Raw genomic sequence first — 17,314 nt, 5'->3', positions numbered from 1 at the left:
AGGATACACCACCCCATATTCAAAATCATTTGCCGGTCCGTAGGAAAAGGGCCAAGTTCAAAAAACCGCTGTTTCTCTTGAAAATTAACAGAAAAAAATTGTAGCTCATTTATTAAGGGTTGTGCCGCAACGAGTCCATCTGGAAACGATGTGCAGATGACAAGGGTATACCACCCCGTATTCAAAACCATTTGCCGGTCCGTAGGAAAAGGGCCAAATTCAAAAAACCGCTGTTTCACTTGAAAATTAACAGAAAAAAAAATGTAGCTAATTTATTAAGGGTTATGCCGCAACGAGACCGTCTGGAAACGATGTACAGATGACAAGGGTACACCACCCCGTATTCAAAATCATTTGCCGGTCCGTAGGAAAAGGGCCAAGTTCAAAAAACCGCTGTATCTCTTGAAAATTAACAGAAAAAAAATTGTAGGTCATTTATTAAGGGTTGTGCCGCAACGAGACCACCTGGAAACGATGTACGGTACACCACCCCATATTCAAAACCATTTGCCGGTCCGTAGGGAAAGGGCCAGAATCAAAAAACCGCTGTTTTTCTTGAAAATTAACAGAAAAAAAATTGTAGCTCATTTATTAAGGGTTGTGCCGCAACGAGACCACCTGGAAACGGTGTACAGATGACAAGGGTATACCACCCCGTATTCAAAATCATTTGCCGGTCCGTAGGAAAAGGGCCAAGTTCAAAAAACCGCTGTTTCTCTTGAAAATTAACAGAAAAAAAATTGTAGCTCATTTATTAAGGGTTGTGCCGCAACGAGACCATCTGGAAACGATGTACAGATGACAAGGGTATACCACCCCATATTCAAAACCATTTGCCGGTCCGTAGGGAAAGGGCCAGAATCAAAAAACCGCTGTTTTTCTTGAAAATTAACAGAAAAAATGTAGCTCATTTATTAAGGGTTGTGCCGCAACGAGATCACCTGGAAACGATGTACAGATGACAAGGGTATACCACCCCAAAACCGTTTGCCGGGGTGATCTCGTTGCGGCACAACCCTCAAAAAACAATGTTTTTCTGTTAATTTTCAAAAAAAAATGTAGCGGTTTATTGATTCTTGTGCTTTCCCTACGGACCGGCAAATGTTTTGAGATGACAAGTGGTATACCACACCCCATATTCTGTACATCGTTTCCAGGTGGACCGTTGCGGCACAACCCTTAATAAATGAGCTACAATGTTTTCTTGTTAATTTTCAAGAGAAACAGCGGCTTTTTTAAACTTGGCCCTTTCCTACGGACCGGCAAATGATTTACAATGACAAGGGTACACCACCCCCTTGTCATCTGGCACATCGTTTCCAGGTGGTCTCGTTGCGGCACAACCCTTAATAAATGAGCTACAATTTTTTGTGTTAATTTTCAAGAAAAACAGCGGTTTTTTGAACTCTGGCCCTTTCCTACAGACCGGCAAATGGTTTTGAATACAACCACCTGTCATCTGTACATCGTTTCCAGGTGGTCTCGTACCCTTTGTCATCTGTACATCGTTTCCAGGTGGTCTCGTTGCGGCACAACCCTTAATAAATGAGCTACAATTTTTTTCTGTTAATTTTCAAGAAAAACAGCGGTTTTTTGATTCTGGCCCTTTCCCTACGGACCGGCAAATGGTTTTGAATATGGGGTGGTGTACCCTTGTCATCTGTACATCGTTTCCAGGTGGTCTCGTTGCGGCACAACCCTTAATAAATGAGCTACAATTTTTTTCTGTTAATTTTCAAGAGAAACAGCGGTTTTTTGACCTTGGCCCTTTTCCTACGGACCGGCAAATGATTTTGAATACGGGGTGGTATACCCTTGTCATCTGTACACCGTTTCCAGATGGTCTCGTTGCGGCACAACCCTTAATAAATGAGCTACAATTTTTTTTCTGTTAATTTTTAGGAGAATCAGCGGTTTTTTGTACTTGGCCCTTTTCCTACGGACCGGCAAATGATTTTGAATACGGGGTGGTGTACCCTTGTCATCTGTACATCGTTTCCAGATGGCCTCGTTGTGGCAAAACCCCAACAAATTGGTGGCGATTTTTTGCTGTCTAATTTTGTAAAATATCGGTTTTTTGAATCTGGCCCTTTCCCTAAAGACCGGCAAATGGTTTTGAGTATAGGGTAGTGTACCCTAGTTACCTATACATCTTTTCCAAGGGTCTCGCTGTGGCACAACCTTTAATAAATTAGTATCGAATTTTGCTAAGAACTATATAGAATTTAAATTTTTAAGAGGATTTTTAAAGTTAAATCTATATCTCTCATAAATAATTGTTCATTATATATAAATATAAACTCGACCATTTCTATTAACTTATTATATAATTCTTCTAAATCTTTAATAATATTTGTAACAACAGAAAAGTGTCGCTGTAGATATATTTTAATTGAGGCGTTTCGACACCGAAAACCGTGGATGTGGCCGAAATCGGACGAAAAGCGTCGTTGCCATAGGTTTACTATGGTTGGGATTTTTTGAAACCGTCTTACTGATATTATTTTTTATCAAAAGATATTCCCGATTGCTAGTTTTCAAATTAGGTAGGAATTTAGTAGGACTGTATTAATATAATAAAATATTTTCCATAAATTTGAGCTCCAAATGATAATCTTAGAGATTTTTTAGGGAAATATTAAGAAATATTATTAATATAATAAAATTAAAGGAAAAAATATGGCTCTTTTTCGTCTAGAATTTGTCAACTTACAATTATACAGCTTTTATACAGGGTTTTGAAAATATCTTTAACTTTTTATGTAGTAAACAAAATACATAGGTTTATAGTAAAACCTAGAATGGACTCTTAACTTTTTTTTATTTTATGTAAAAAATATTAATCTAAATTAGAAAACTATTTAAATTTAATATCTACAAACAAAATGATTTAATTTGTTACAATTACAATACACTAGAGTTTTTATGATCCTTCTTAAAAAACATTGTTCCATCTAAAAATCTTTTTTTTATAAGTATCTGCCTACTTTATTCAGAACTTATAAACGTTATATTATACCAAAGTTATACCATACGATCGAAAAAAAAGGCGTCAAAGACGGCTGTGAAATGACAATCAAGGATACTTTTAGCGAGGTCAAGCCCTAGACGTGATTCACCTGGCTTATGCCCGTACTATTCTGTATTTTCTAATAGCGCTAACTGCCACTTGACCTTACGAAGGGTGTAGTTTATTTATATTTGAGAAAATAATTATTTTTAAAAGGTGTTGTTTAAAATTGGAAAAAAAATGTTTTTTAATTTTTTGGAAATAGATTTTGTATCTGGAAACGTTCTACTCTTCTTAACGTTTCTATAATTAGTGTTAATTTTTAACTAGTTTTGTGTTAATTTTTAGTAAATGACATCTACAGATTGACATCGCCGAAATTATCAACAATTATTGTCATTCCCCAACGGTATCTGACGCCTTTTTTTATCATACGATATAATTAATGATAATGAAGTTGTCAAATAAGTTTGGGGATTAGTTAAATTAACTTAATTTACATTATACAGGGCGAGTCTTAAATAAGTGCAAATATTTTCTGGGCTGGTAGACCTCGATAAAAGAAACATATTTTCTCTTTACCGTTTTTCAAGGAAGACCAAAATAACCGTGTTACGGGCGAGAATTAAGGGGCTCAGTTCATTAGGGTGAGTTAATGTATCAGGACTGTGGGCACTTACCTTTATTCCCGTTCTGGACTCGTACTTGTTGATTTTTTGCTTATAAAACACTTGAGGATAGCGCGCGCTTGGAGGTGTACACTGTGTACTCGGCCGATCTTGTCACTCTGCGTATTCGACTACGGCTACGTACCCACTCAGGTTTTTCGGGTAAAGGATGGGAGGAAGGGAGATAGAATCCAACAAACCGAGTTATTTTACTTTGAAAATTTACAAAAAAAAATATTTTTTGCTTAAATTTTGAGAACTACTGGATCTTTTCTTGTTGCCATATTATCAAGAAATTATGTTTTTAGCTAAAAATTAAAAAAGTTTCCAAACATTTTTTCCAAATTTTTATATTTTAAATTTTTATATAATAAAATAATGTATTAAAAAGTAAGTACATACAAAAAAAAGAAACAAGCCCGACACGGTGAAAAAAGGGAGTAGGCTTTTTGCTGCGATCGCACAAAAACTTGGGGACGCTCTGTCGGTTCTCTGTTTTTTTAATATAAGCAAACTGCAATTGTAAGTTGATATTTTTAGTTTGATTTTGGTATTGTTTATGCATAGATCGAGGCCTAGATGTATTTTGTGTGCTTGTGTCAAAAGCTCAAAATTAGTTCGAATTCTAAAGAAAATAGTTTAAAGCTTACTTTTTTGGTTTAAGTTTTAGTTTAAGTTTTATTTTATCATAAAAAATAGATTTTACCTTTACAAAATTTTACTAGTATGTAATTTAGTTTTTAAATTCTATATCTTATGCACTAAGATATACTAATTTAGTTTGGGGTAAGTTAATTTTATTTAGTTAAAAAATAAGGACGAGTTATCTTTAAAATGGGACGAAAAGCAAAATCTAATATATTGGACTTGGTTGGATATTTCAATTCGAAAAATTTATGTTATCAGGAGATTTGTAGCCTTACAGCAAGTAGTGATATTTTAAAAAAAGCCTCAATAATTTTATTTGGTTATGCTAATGAAAAATCGTGTTACGGTATTCTTAGAAACATAAGACGGAATTCAAAAAACATTAAGACTAAATTTTCTAAAATCTCAAAACTGGCCAAAGACCCAGAAGATAACACTGCAGATATTACATTACATGTTATTAATTATTTAAAAAAAAATGACTTCACAATAAATGATTTAAATCTACAATGGAGTAATATGTTTTATAAAATATGTGATGAATTTCAATTAAAGAAATCTTCAAAGAATTCCAAAAAAATGCGGATCTCAGTAAATAGAAAATGGAAAAAAATCGAACTCTCTATACAAACAAAAAACATTTTTGATATAAATGCAGACACTGATAATGTTAGATTATCTCCTACTCATGATAAATCGGAACAAAATATTAACAACCCACCTTTAATTCAACCTCGCTGTGAAAGTTTCAATAATAATCAGTGTAGCTCGGCATCGTTAAATAAATCTTTTGAAAGACAAAATCAAAATAGTTCAATACCGAAAGAAATATTTCCATCTAACTATGATAATTTTGATACTGATTTTGAAAATTTTGCAAATACATCTACGGAAAAAAAGAATATTTCATCCGACTTTGAAACCATAGATATCGACCAGAGATTAGATTTTATCCATGTTCAAAAATTCATATGGAAGAAATTAAATTATATTATTATATTAATGGAAGAAATTCAGCACCAAATCGACAAAAATGTTAACAACAATATGCCAAATAATGATTATTTTAATGCTGACTTTATACAATTGATACTAAAAAAGTATATGGCAATTTTGCCTTTATGGAGTTGTATAATCATGGAGACTAATCAAAAACGAGTTAGCAACGCTCCGGTAGAAAATTGGTTTGGGTTTATAAAAGCTATTGTATTAGAGGGATCTAGGCCGCAGAAATGTAGCCGCGTAGTAAGAAAAATTAGAAGACGTGTATTAATGATTGCAAATGAAGAACAATTAAAAATTCCCAAAGAACGTTGCGCGACTCAAAAAGCCCTTATAAGCAAAGATCATGAACCCGATTACATTTCTGAAACAGAGGAATATAATAATTAACTGAGAGAGAGAGAGAGAGAGAGAATTTTATTAGTATGTAGTTTAGTTTTTAAATTCTATATCTTATGCACTAAGATATACTAATTTAGTTTGGGGTAAGTTAATTTTATTTAGTTAAAAAATAAGGACGAGTTATCTTTAAAATGGGACGAAAAGCAAAATCTAATATATTGGACTTGGTTGGATATTTCAATTCGAAAAATGTATGTTATCAGGAGATTTGTAGCCTTACAGCAAGTAGTGATATTTTAAAAAAAGCCTCAACAATTTTATTTGGTTATGCTAATGAAAAATCGTGTTACGGTATTCTTAGAAACATAAGACGGAATCCAAAAAACATTAAGACTAAATTTTCTAAAATCTCAAAACTGGCCAAAGACCCAGAAGATAACACTGCAGATATTACATTACATGTTATTAATTATTTTAAAAAAAATGACCACAATAAATGATTTAAATCTACATAGGAGTAATATGTTTTATAAAATATGTGATGAATTTCAATTAAAGAAATCTTCAAAGAATTCCAAAAAAAATGCGGATCTCAGTAAATAGAAAATGGAAAAAAATCGAACTCTCTATACAAACAAAAAACATTTTTGATATAAATGCAGACACTGATAATGTTAGATTATCTCCTACTCATGATAAATCGGAACAAAATATTAACAACCCACCTTTAATTCAACCTCGCTGTGAAAGTTTCAATAATAATCAGTGTAGCTCGGCATCGTTAAATAAATCTTTTGAAAGACAAAATCAAAATAGTTCAATACCGAAAGAAATATTTCCATCTAACTATGATAATTTTGATACTGATTTTGAAAATTTTGCAAATACATCTACGGAAAAAAAGAATATTTCATCCGACTTTGAAACCATAGATATCGACCAGAGATTAGATTTTATCCATGTTCAAAAATTCTGCCAATTAACAGTATAAATTTAGAAGATGCAACTTTAGCGAAACGTCCGCCGTATGTTAATTGTAAATTCTTTGAAGGAGATTTTTTAATAATCAAGAAGGAATATAAACAAATGTTCAATAACCTAAAACCTATTCCTGAGCAGTGGACTTATTTGCTGTGCAGGAAATTTCAAAAAATAAATAATGTATGTATATTATGCGTCAAAGAAAAGCGTTATATATCAAGAAAAAATGTATTAAAAATTTATGGATACTGCAATCATAAATCTTGTAAAGTTTTCGTCATTTTTATTCATCAGTTCACTTGTAATGATGCAAATTATCACAAAGTAACAGTATACAGTTCTTCTCTGAATTATAACCATATAAAGCCACTTACTAAATATGTTAAAGGCGTTGAGAGAGATTGCAAGAAACGAATTAGGTATTATCAAGGCCTCTAAAATTCGCGAAAAAAAAATTCTAACCGCAAATCATAAAATAATAAAAGAAGGTAATTTACAATCAATTAAATCGGATACTGCATTTCGAAAGATGAGATCGGAACATTTCGGAAAAAATGACCGTCACTCTGATGATTTTTACGATATGTGCCTGATGATGCGAAATAATAACAGTTATCTTAAGGGTGTAGGCGAGCCATTTCTTATGTATATATTACTTATATATATATTCTATATTTTTATATTATATTTTTTTCATAATGGAATTGTACGTTCCAATAATTATTATAAGTCTATAGATAAAAATTATATAATTGGGAAGTTTAGGGGAAAAGAAGTGCATTTTGACGACTTACATTCTCTTCAATGTAAAAATTGGGTTAATGACACTTTGATAGATATAGGTTTATTATGCGTAAAAAAATTCTAACCGCAAATAATAAAAGAAGGTAATTTACAATCAATTAAATCGGATACTGCATTTCGAAAGATGAGATCGGAACATTTCGGAAAAAATGACCGTCACTCTGATGATTTTTACGATATGTGCCTGATGATGCGAAATAATAACAGTTATCTTAAGGGTGTAGGCGAGCCATTTCTTATGTATATATTACTTATATATATTCTATATTTTTATATTATATTTTTTTCATAATGGAATTGTACGTTCCAATAATTATTATAAGTCTATAGATAAAAATTATATAATTGGGAAGTTTAGGGGAAAAGAAGTGCATTTTGACGACTTACATTCTCTTCAATGTAAAAATTGGGTTAATGACACTTTGATAGATATAGGTTTATTATACGTAAAAAAAATTCTAACCGCAAATCATAAAATAATAAAAGAAGGTAATTTACAATCAATTAAATCGGATACTGCATTTCGAAAGATGAGATCGGAACATTTCGGAAAAAATGACCGTCACTCTGATGATTTTTACGATATGTGCCTGATGATGCGAAATAATAACAGTTATCTTAAGGGTGTAGGCGAGCCATTTCTTATGTATATATTACTTATATATATTCCTTATTTTTATATTATATTTTTTTCATAATGGAATTGTACGTTCCAATAATTATTATAAGTCTATAGATAAAAATTATATAATTGGGAAGTTTAGGGGAAAAGAAGTGCATTTTGACGACTTACATTCTCTTCAATGTAAAAATTGGGTTAATGACACTTTGATAGATATAGGTTTATTATACGTAAAAAAATTCTAACCGCAAATCATAAAATAATAAAGAAGGTAATTTACAATCAATTAAATCGGATACTGCATTTCGAAGATGAGATCGGAACATTTCGGAAAAATGACCGTCACTCTGATGATTTTTACGATATGTGCCTGATGATGCGAAATAATAACAGTTATCTTAAGGGTGTAGGCGAGCCATTTCTTATGTATATATTACTTATATATATTCTATATTTTATATATATATTTTTTTCATAATGGAATTGTACGTTCCAATAATTATTATAAGTCTATAGATAAAAAATTATATAATTGGGAAGTTTAGGGGAAAAGAAGTGCATTTTGACGACTTACATTCTCTTCAATGTAAAGTGGGTTAATGACACTTTGATAGATATAGGTTTATTATACGTAAAAAATTCTAACCGCAAATCATAAAATAATAAAAGAAGGTAATTTACAATTAATTAAATCGGATACTGCATTTCGAAAGATGAGATCGGAACATTTCGGAAAAAATGACCGTCACTCTGATGATTTTTACGATATGTGCCTGATGATGCGAAATAATAACACTTATCTTAAGGGTGTAGGCGAGCCATTTCTTATGTATATATTACTTATATATATTCTATATTTTTATATTATATTTTTTTTCATAATGGAAACGTTCCAATAATTATTATAAGTCTATAGATAAAAATTATATAATTGGGAAGTTTAGGGGAAAGAAGTGCATTTGACGACTTACATTCTCTTCAATGTAAAAATTAGGTTAATGACACTTTGATAGATATAGGTTTATTATAAGTAAAAAATTCTAACCAGTAAATCATAAAATAATAAAGAAGGTAATTTACAATTAATTAAATCGGATACTGCATTTTTTTTAAAAAGATGAGATCGGAACATTTCGGAAAAAATGACCGTCACTCTGATGATTTTTACGATATTTGCCTGATGATGCGAAATAATAACAGTTATCTTAAGGGTGTAGGCAAGCCATTTCTTATATATATATTACTTATATATATTCTATATTTTTATATTATATTTTTTTCATAATGGAATTTACGTTCTTACATAATTATTATAAGTCTATAGATAAAAAATTATATAATTGGGAAGTTTAGGGAAAAAAATTTTGACGACGGTATTCTCTTCAAACATAAGACGGAATTCAAAAACTATTAAGACTAAATTTTCTAAAAATCTCCAAAATTGGGTTAATGACACTTTGATAGATATAGGTTTATTATACGTAAAAAAATTCTAACCGCAAATCATAAAATAATACAAAAGAAGGTAATTTACAATCATATTAAATCGGATACTGCATTTCGAAAGATGAGATCGGAACATTTCGGAAAAAAAACCATCACTCTGATGATTTTTACGATATGTGCCTGATGATGCGAAATAATAACAAAGTTATCTTAAGGGTGGTAGGCGAGCCATTTCATGTCTATATTTTAGCCGAAAGAGCAATTGAGTTTAATAATGAACAAACTAAAGCCAACAATACATTTAGATGCTACAGGTAATATCAGTTTCGAAAACCATCATATGCTTAGAACAAGAATATTTACTACGCTGCCGTTATCTCTACCTAGTTTTAATTCGCAAGATATGCCCTATATTTGAGATGTATAATTGTAAACAAGACACAATTTCAATACAGGTACTTGGAAAAAACTATTTTATCCGACTTTATGCCATATCTAAAGGCAGAAAAATGGTTTTTATCCATGTTCAAGAAATTATAAATTTAGAAGATGCAACTTTAGCGAAACGTCCGCCATTGACAGATTATAGTCTTGCGCTAATTCATGCTACAATGCTGTTTTTGGAACCACACATTACACTGAATGATTATTTGTTCCATGCCTATAAGTATTCGTGTAATGACGATTCCGCTATATTCCAAAACAACGGAATAACCAAATTAAATATTTGCTGTTCGCATTTTTTAAAATTGTGTGCAATGACATAAAGAAATAAACCATTTAACTATTTACTGGATACTTTTTCAAAAAGAATGCATGGCAGCATCAATCAATTTAGCAATATAGATATATTTTCAAAATGGTTCATATACATCGCAGTTATTCTTTGTTCTGAAAAAAGTAAATGTTCAAACTGAATTATAACCAATAACAGGATTAACTGAAATATGTTAAATAACAAAATTTAGCGAAGATATTGCAAAAAAGATTTTTTGATTTTAGCAACTCTAGTAGATATCAATTAGAAGGCTCAATTATAAACTGAAGGCTCAAACTATCAAAAAAAGCCCGTTTTTCAACATTTTACGATATGTGCCTGATGATGCGAAATAATAACAAGAAGTTGTATTAATGGAAGAAATTCAGCACCAAATCGACAAAAATGTTAACAACATATATATGCCAAATAATGATTATTTTAATGCTGACTTTATACAATTGATACTAAAAAAGTATATGGCAATTTTGCCTTTATGGAGTTGTATAATCATGGAGACTAATCAAAAACGAGTTAGCAACGCTCTCTTCAAGAAAATTGGTTTGGGTTTATGAAAGCTATTGTTTTATAGAGGGATCTAGGCCGCAGAAATGTAGCCGCGTAGTCAGAAAAATTAGAAGACGTAATGTATTAATGAATTAAAGAAGAACAATTAAAAATTCCCAAAGAACGTTGCGCGGACTCGGAAAAAAGCCCTTATAAGCAAAGATCATTTACGATTACATTTCTGAAACAGAGGAATGGAATAAAAAAACAAAAAGTAAATTAACAGTTATTTCAAAGGATAGTTCCTTACCTAAAATTTGATAATATATTATATTATTTTTTTTCATAATGGAATTGTACGTTCCAATAATTATTATAAGTCTATAGATAAAAATTATATAATTGGGAAGTTTAGGGAAAAAAGTGCATTTTGACGACTTACAATCTCTTCAATGTAAAAGTGGGTTAATGACACTTTGATAGATATAGGTTTATTATACGTAAATAGAAACAACACCGGTAACATATAAAAAGCAGGTATCCTGTTCTACTGCACATGCAGCTTTTTAAATGTTTGAAGACCTTCGGAAAAGATTTTTTCACTCTGATTTTTAAAATATGTGCCTTGACGATTTTATTCATACCACTAAATCCAAAGGGAAACCATTGGTGCCTTTCGATATGTAATTTCACTTAAAGACATTTGTTTATTTGGATCCATCGTTTAGTAGTCTAAATAAAACTGAGGATTCCAAAAAGAGATTCTTAAGGTTTTTAGAAAAATATATAAAAGTTACTGGGCGTCTCTTGAGGGAAAAGAAGTGGACTTTTGTTGACTTCATACACAAAAAAATTGGGTTTGACACTGTGGAGTATATATAATTTATTTTGCTGAAAAGATACTCGCAAAGAATCAATTTCGGAAAAGAACTAGATTAACCAGTACAGATATAATTTAGACGATAGATTATTGGAATCTTTAGAAAAAGTGGAACAGGAATGTTTAATTTGTGGCGAATAATTGCAGTTTTACTGATTCAGTCAATATGTAAACTTTGTAAAGACATTTTCATACAAAATGTTACAAGTTCGAAGACAAATGTAATTATTATGAAATGTATTAAGATAAAATATGTATATCAAAAATAGAAATAATTAGCCGGAAAATACTTTATTTATTTTCAAATATTTTGTGGTGCTACGTTACATCAGTTTCAGTGGCGTGAGTGCAATTTAAAGCAGGATAGGTTTATTATAAACTGGAAAATAAATGCAAAAACTGGCAAATTTTAGCAAATTAATAATAACATAAGTAATTATTAAGTAATTAAATGTTATTATTTTAGTCGAAAGATACCAACAGAACATGTAGGCTATTATGATCGTCAAAAAAAGTTTTTTAATTTCACCTGATGATGCGAAATAATAACAGTTATCTTAAGAGTTTGTAGGCGAGCCATTTCTTATGTATATATTACTTATATATATTTATAGTTTTAAGAACTCTCGTGTGGAAGCTTTAGTGATTTGTCACACGGTGGCGCTTTTGAACATAATCGAATCTGAAAATGCTAATATTTTAAATTTTGAGGACTACGCGCGGCGATATTTCGTACGGTGTTGCCAAAACATATTTTATTTCTCGATATTTAAAAAGAAATATGTATTGATTATATTATATATTTCGTATTCGTTAGTACATGAGGCATCCTAAGGCTATAAAACGTAGCTATGAAAATAAAATTTTAGATTTTTAATTTTTTGTACCTTCTAATAAAAATTACTTCTATTCCAAAAAAAAATTAACTAGTATGATTATGTGTTATCTGTGCTATAATTAGGAAACTTTAGGTAAATACGGAGAATATTAATTCGTTCTCTAAGATGAGTACTAAGTATTTTTTAAAATTCGACCCATAAAGGTGGTATAATTAGATAAAAAAATTGTAATTATACAAAAAAATCTGTACCTACTAGGAGAAGGAAATTTACAATTAATTAAATCGGATACTGCATTTCAGAAAGATGAGATCGGAACATTTCAGGAAAAAAATGACCATCACTCTGATGATTTTTTACGATATGTGCCTGATGATACAGAAATAATAACAGTTATCTTAAGGGTGTAGGCGAGCCATTTCATGTCTATTTTTGGCGAAGAGCAATTGAGTTTAATAATGAACAAACTAAAGCCAACAATACATTTAGATGCTACAGGTAATATCATACGAAACCATTATTTGATCGTATTGTGACAGATTATAATCTTGCGCTAATTCATGCTACAATGCTGTTTGGAACCACATTACACTGAATGATTATTTGTTGAACATTGATAAAGTATTTTGGAAATGTATAGCCTATAGTAGTGAAACTGGGGGGTGAAATTTTGTACAAAAATGTTAGTTCTAGGAGTATGAAATTTTGTGCAGATGACATAAACGAAAGTGAGTAATAGAAGCTAATTTTGACACATCCCCTAGAAAGAATGGATGAAAATTTGTACAATAAATTTTACAATCGGTTTTAGAAGTATGAAATTCTGCACAGACGTTCCTTATGTTATAATTTGCACTGAAAAAGTAACTTTTGGAAATGAAAACCTCTAAGGGTGTGAAATGAAATGAACGTTCTGAAACAAATCTGTTGAAGGAATATGAAAATTTTGACAGAGGTGCCTTAGTAATTGAATAATTAGAGTGATTTTTGGAATTCATTAACTAAAGGAATGAACTATCAAAAAAAATGTATTCATGAACATTTCAGCGTATTAATGGAAGAAATTCAGCACCAAATCGACAAAAATGTTAACAACAATATGCCAAATAATGATTATTTTAATGCTGACTTTATACAATTGATACTAAAAAAGTATATGGCAATTTTGCCTTTATGGAGTTGTATAATCATGGAGACTAATCAAAAACGAGTTAGCAACGCTCCGGTAGAAAATTGGTTTGGGTTTATAAAAGCTATTGTTTTAGAGGGATCTAGGCCGCAGAAATGTAGCCGCGTAGTAAGAAAAATTAGAAGACGTGTATTAATGATTGCAAAAGAAGAACAATTAAAAATTCCCAAAGAACGTTGCGCGACTCAAAAAGCCCTTATAAGCAAAGATCATGAACCCGATTACATTTCTGAAACAGAGGAATGGAATAAAAAACAAAAAGTAAATTACAGTTATTTCAAAGGAAGTTTTCTGAAACAGTTTTACAATAAAATAAGTGATTCAAATATCTATAAAAGTGAGTTACATTTACCTAAAATTGATAATATATTATATTTTTTTCATAATGGAATTGTACGTTCCAATAATTATTATAAGTTTATAGATAAAAATTATATAATTGGGAAGTTTAGGGAAAAAGAAGTTCATTTTGACGACTTACATTCTCTTCAATGTAAAAATTGGGTTAATGACACTTGATAGATATAGGTTTATAATACGTAAAAAAAATTCTAACCGCAAATCATAAAATAATAAAAGAAGGTAATTTACAATCAATTAAATCGGATACTGCATTTCGAAAGATGAGATCGGAACATTTCGGAAAAATGACCGTCACTCTGATGATTTTTACGATATGTGCCTGATGATGCGAAATAATAGCAGTTATCTTAAGGGTGTAGGCGAGCCATTTCATGTCTATATTTTTAGCGAAGAGCAATTGAGTTTAATAATGAACAAACTAAAGCCAACAATACATTTAGATGCTACAGGTAATATCATACGAAAACCATCATATGTTAGAACAAGAATATTTTACTACGCTGCCGTTATCTCTACCTCATTTAATTCACGTGAATATGCCCTATATTTGAGATGTATAATTGGTAAACATGACACAATTTCAATAGGTACTTGGATGGCTTATTTTAAACAGTATGCCATATCTAAAGGCAAAAATGGCCATTATTTGATCGTATTCCTTACAGATTATAGTCTTGCGCTAATTCATGCTACAATGCTGTTTTGAAACCACATTACACTGAATGATTATTTGTTCCATGCATATAAGTATTCGTGTAATGACGCTTGATCCACTATATTCAAAACAACGGAATAACCAAATTAAATATTTGCTGTTCGCATTTTTTTAAAATTGTGTGCAATGACATAAAAAAACTGAATAATAATAACACTGTAAAACTTTTTTTAAAAGAATGCATGGCAGCATCAATAAATTTTAGCAATATAGATATATTTTCAAAATGGTTCATATACATCGCAGTTATTCTTTGTTCTGAAAAAGTAAATGTACAAACTGAAAACGCAATAACAGGATTAACTGAAATATGCTTAAATAACAAATTTAGCGAAGATATTGAAAAAGATTTTGATTTTAGCAACTCTAGTAGATATCAATTAGAAGGCTCAATTATAACTGAAGGCTCAAACTATCAAAAAAGCCCGTTTTTCAACATTTCAGCGTATTAATGGAAGAAATTCAGCACCAAATCGACAAAAATGTTAACAACAATATGCCAAATAATGATTATTTTAATGCTGACTTTATACAATTGATACTAAAAAAGTATATGGCAATTTTGCCTTTATGGAGTTGTATAATCATGGAGACTAATCAAAAACGAGTTAGCAACGCTCCGGTAGAAAATTGGTTTGGGTTTATAAAAGCTATTGTTTTAGAGGGATCTAGGCCGCAGAAATGTAGCCGCGTAGTAAGAAAAATTAGAAGACGTGTATTAATGATTGCAAAAGAAGAACAATTAAAAATTCCCAAAGAACGTTGCGCGACTCAAAAAGCCCTTATAAGCAAAGATCATGAACCCGATTACATTTCTGAAACAGAGGAATATAATAATTAACTGAGAGAGAGAGAGAGAGAGAGAGTAATTAGTTAAAAGAATAAGAGAGAAATAGAATAATTAACTGAGAGAGTGTATGTGCGTGTGTGTGTGTGTGAGAGAGAGAGAGAGAGAGAGAGAGAGAGTAAGAATGATATATTCTACAATAATATATGATATGAGAAAATAATTATTATTTTTACTAAGGTATTCGTATTAATTGAGTGTATTTATTAATTAAAATTTAAACTATTAAGAGAGAGAACAGCCTAGAGTTGAGACTAAATGCGTATCGATAAATTTGAGCGTAAAAAAGAAATATCCGGACCAGTATCGCAAAACAGCGCTAGATATCGCTTTTAACACCGGTACGGTAATTTAAAAATCGATCGGTCGATCGCAAATTCCTGGCCAGTGGAACCAGTGACAAAAAATGTACTACCTTTTTTTACTGCGTTAAAGAGAAGATAAATATAGATTTTGTTCGAGAATTTATTTTATTGAATATATTTAAAATAATATATTACAAAAATATTAATGATATTTAGATAATTTTGAGAAATTAATTATGATAATCAATTTAATTGAGTATAAGTAAAATATGTACGTAGTTCAGAAAGGGATCTGCGGCGGAAGGAACAATGTTACGGGCGAGAATTAAGGGGCTCAGTTCATTAGGGTGAGTTAATGTATCAGGACTGTGGGCACTCACCTTTATTCCCGTTCTGGACTCGTACTTGTTGATTTTTTGCTTATAAAACACTTGAGGATAGCGCGCGCTTGGAGGTGTACACTGTCATAGACAAACAGAAAAATTAAAAGACTGCCAGAAGACATACGACGCCCAGGCAAATGTACCTGTAGCGCACCGACGCAAGTGCCGAAATACGTCCATCTAGCTATCTGTGTTTCGACACTAGTCCGTTAGTCTTAGCATATTCAGAAAGAACACGCTAACCTCCAGCGTTGCCAATTTGTGGGGAATTCCCCAAATTTTGGGGAATCCGGAGCCGATTGGGAGTTTTGTGGGGATTTTAGCAATAGGGGGTGAAAATAAGGGGAGTTTCAACATTTTATTGCTGATTGAAAATGGCGTAAAATTTTTAGCTTTAAAAACGGAGCGGGACGATATATCTTTCCCAACTTAAAATTATAATCTGCTTTTTACTTGTGCTTCCCTTTGCAAATGCTTCAGTTGAAAGAAAATTTAGTGACCTCAAATTATTTAATGACTACTAGGGAAGGGATTAAAAAACAAGGAGGTAATTTACAGTTTAATCTCTCTAACATATATATAATAAATATTGTATTTTTATTAAAATTATTTTTTTTTTGTTAAAATAATCATATGGGGAATTTTTGGTGAATCGGGACATTTTTCTCCCCAAATTGGCGAATTTTATTTAGATTTTTGGGTAGTTTAGAAAATTGACATTGGCAACGCCTCTAACCTCATTCTTTGTTTGTTGTTTGTTCCAAAAGCGGCACGCGGCGTAGTACAAGGCTTGATCATTTTTTAAGAAATTTTTGATTGTTAATTTTATTTTTCTGCAAACTAAACAGTTGTTTTTTATTAAAAAATAGCAGACAAAGGTAAGAAAGGTAATGTCCATGCCTAAGTTTTTATTTCACTGGCTATTCTTTCTAGAAATTATACCATCCAGCCCTCCTAATTTAATTATTAAATGAAAGTGTGAAAGAGATATCAAGGGCTCTCCGAC

At 31.1% G+C, this 17,314-nt stretch overlaps 2 protein-coding genes across 7 annotated transcripts in view; one reads left to right on the top strand and one right to left on the bottom strand.

Annotated features, from left to right (window-relative positions):
• LOC115887793 (RNA binding protein fox-1 homolog 2) overlaps positions 1-17,314 on the bottom strand; it is a 134,819-nt gene that overhangs the window by 55,208 nt on the left and 62,297 nt on the right. Inside the window, exon 1 of one of the 4 annotated variants that reach the window (XM_030907296.1) lies at positions 3,691-3,949. The exons of the other annotated variants lie outside the window; for them this stretch is intronic. The gene's annotated coding sequence lies outside the window, so the exon portion shown is untranslated. Of the gene's footprint in view, positions 1-3,690; positions 3,950-17,314 lie in introns of those variants that run through there. 4 annotated transcript variants of the gene reach the window in all.
• LOC115887818 lies at positions 4,022-11,315 on the top strand. Of its 3 annotated transcripts, XM_030907341.1 has the most exons (3): positions 4,022-7,139; positions 7,539-8,296; positions 11,277-11,315. In XM_030907341.1, the coding sequence occupies exon 1, from the start codon at positions 4,513-4,515 to the stop codon at positions 5,716-5,718; it is 1,206 nt and encodes a 401-aa protein (XP_030763201.1). In that variant the 5' UTR covers positions 4,022-4,512; the 3' UTR covers positions 5,719-7,139; positions 7,539-8,296; positions 11,277-11,315. The 3 variants fall into 3 exon arrangements, with proteins under 3 accessions (XP_030763201.1, XP_030763195.1, XP_030763209.1); XM_030907335.1 differs by lacking the exon at positions 11,277-11,315 and having other exon boundaries at positions 7,539-8,308; XM_030907349.1 differs by lacking the exon at positions 11,277-11,315 and having other exon boundaries at positions 4,022-7,493; positions 7,891-8,308.

This window comes from Sitophilus oryzae, unplaced genomic scaffold, assembly GCF_002938485.1.
Source record: "Sitophilus oryzae breed Bouriz unplaced genomic scaffold, Soryzae_2.0 scaffold_1165_pilon_pilon, whole genome shotgun sequence".
NCBI lineage: Eukaryota > Metazoa > Arthropoda > Insecta > Coleoptera > Curculionidae > Sitophilus > Sitophilus oryzae.
Note: the sequence above shows the minus strand (reverse complement) of the source record. Positions and strands in the feature narration are given on the sequence as shown.

What these genes read in the sequence shown, in the direction of transcription:
- LOC115887818 (XM_030907341.1), top strand. Translation starts at nt 4,513, where the DNA reads ATGGGACGAAAAGCAAAATCTAATATATTGGACTTGGTTGGATATTTC.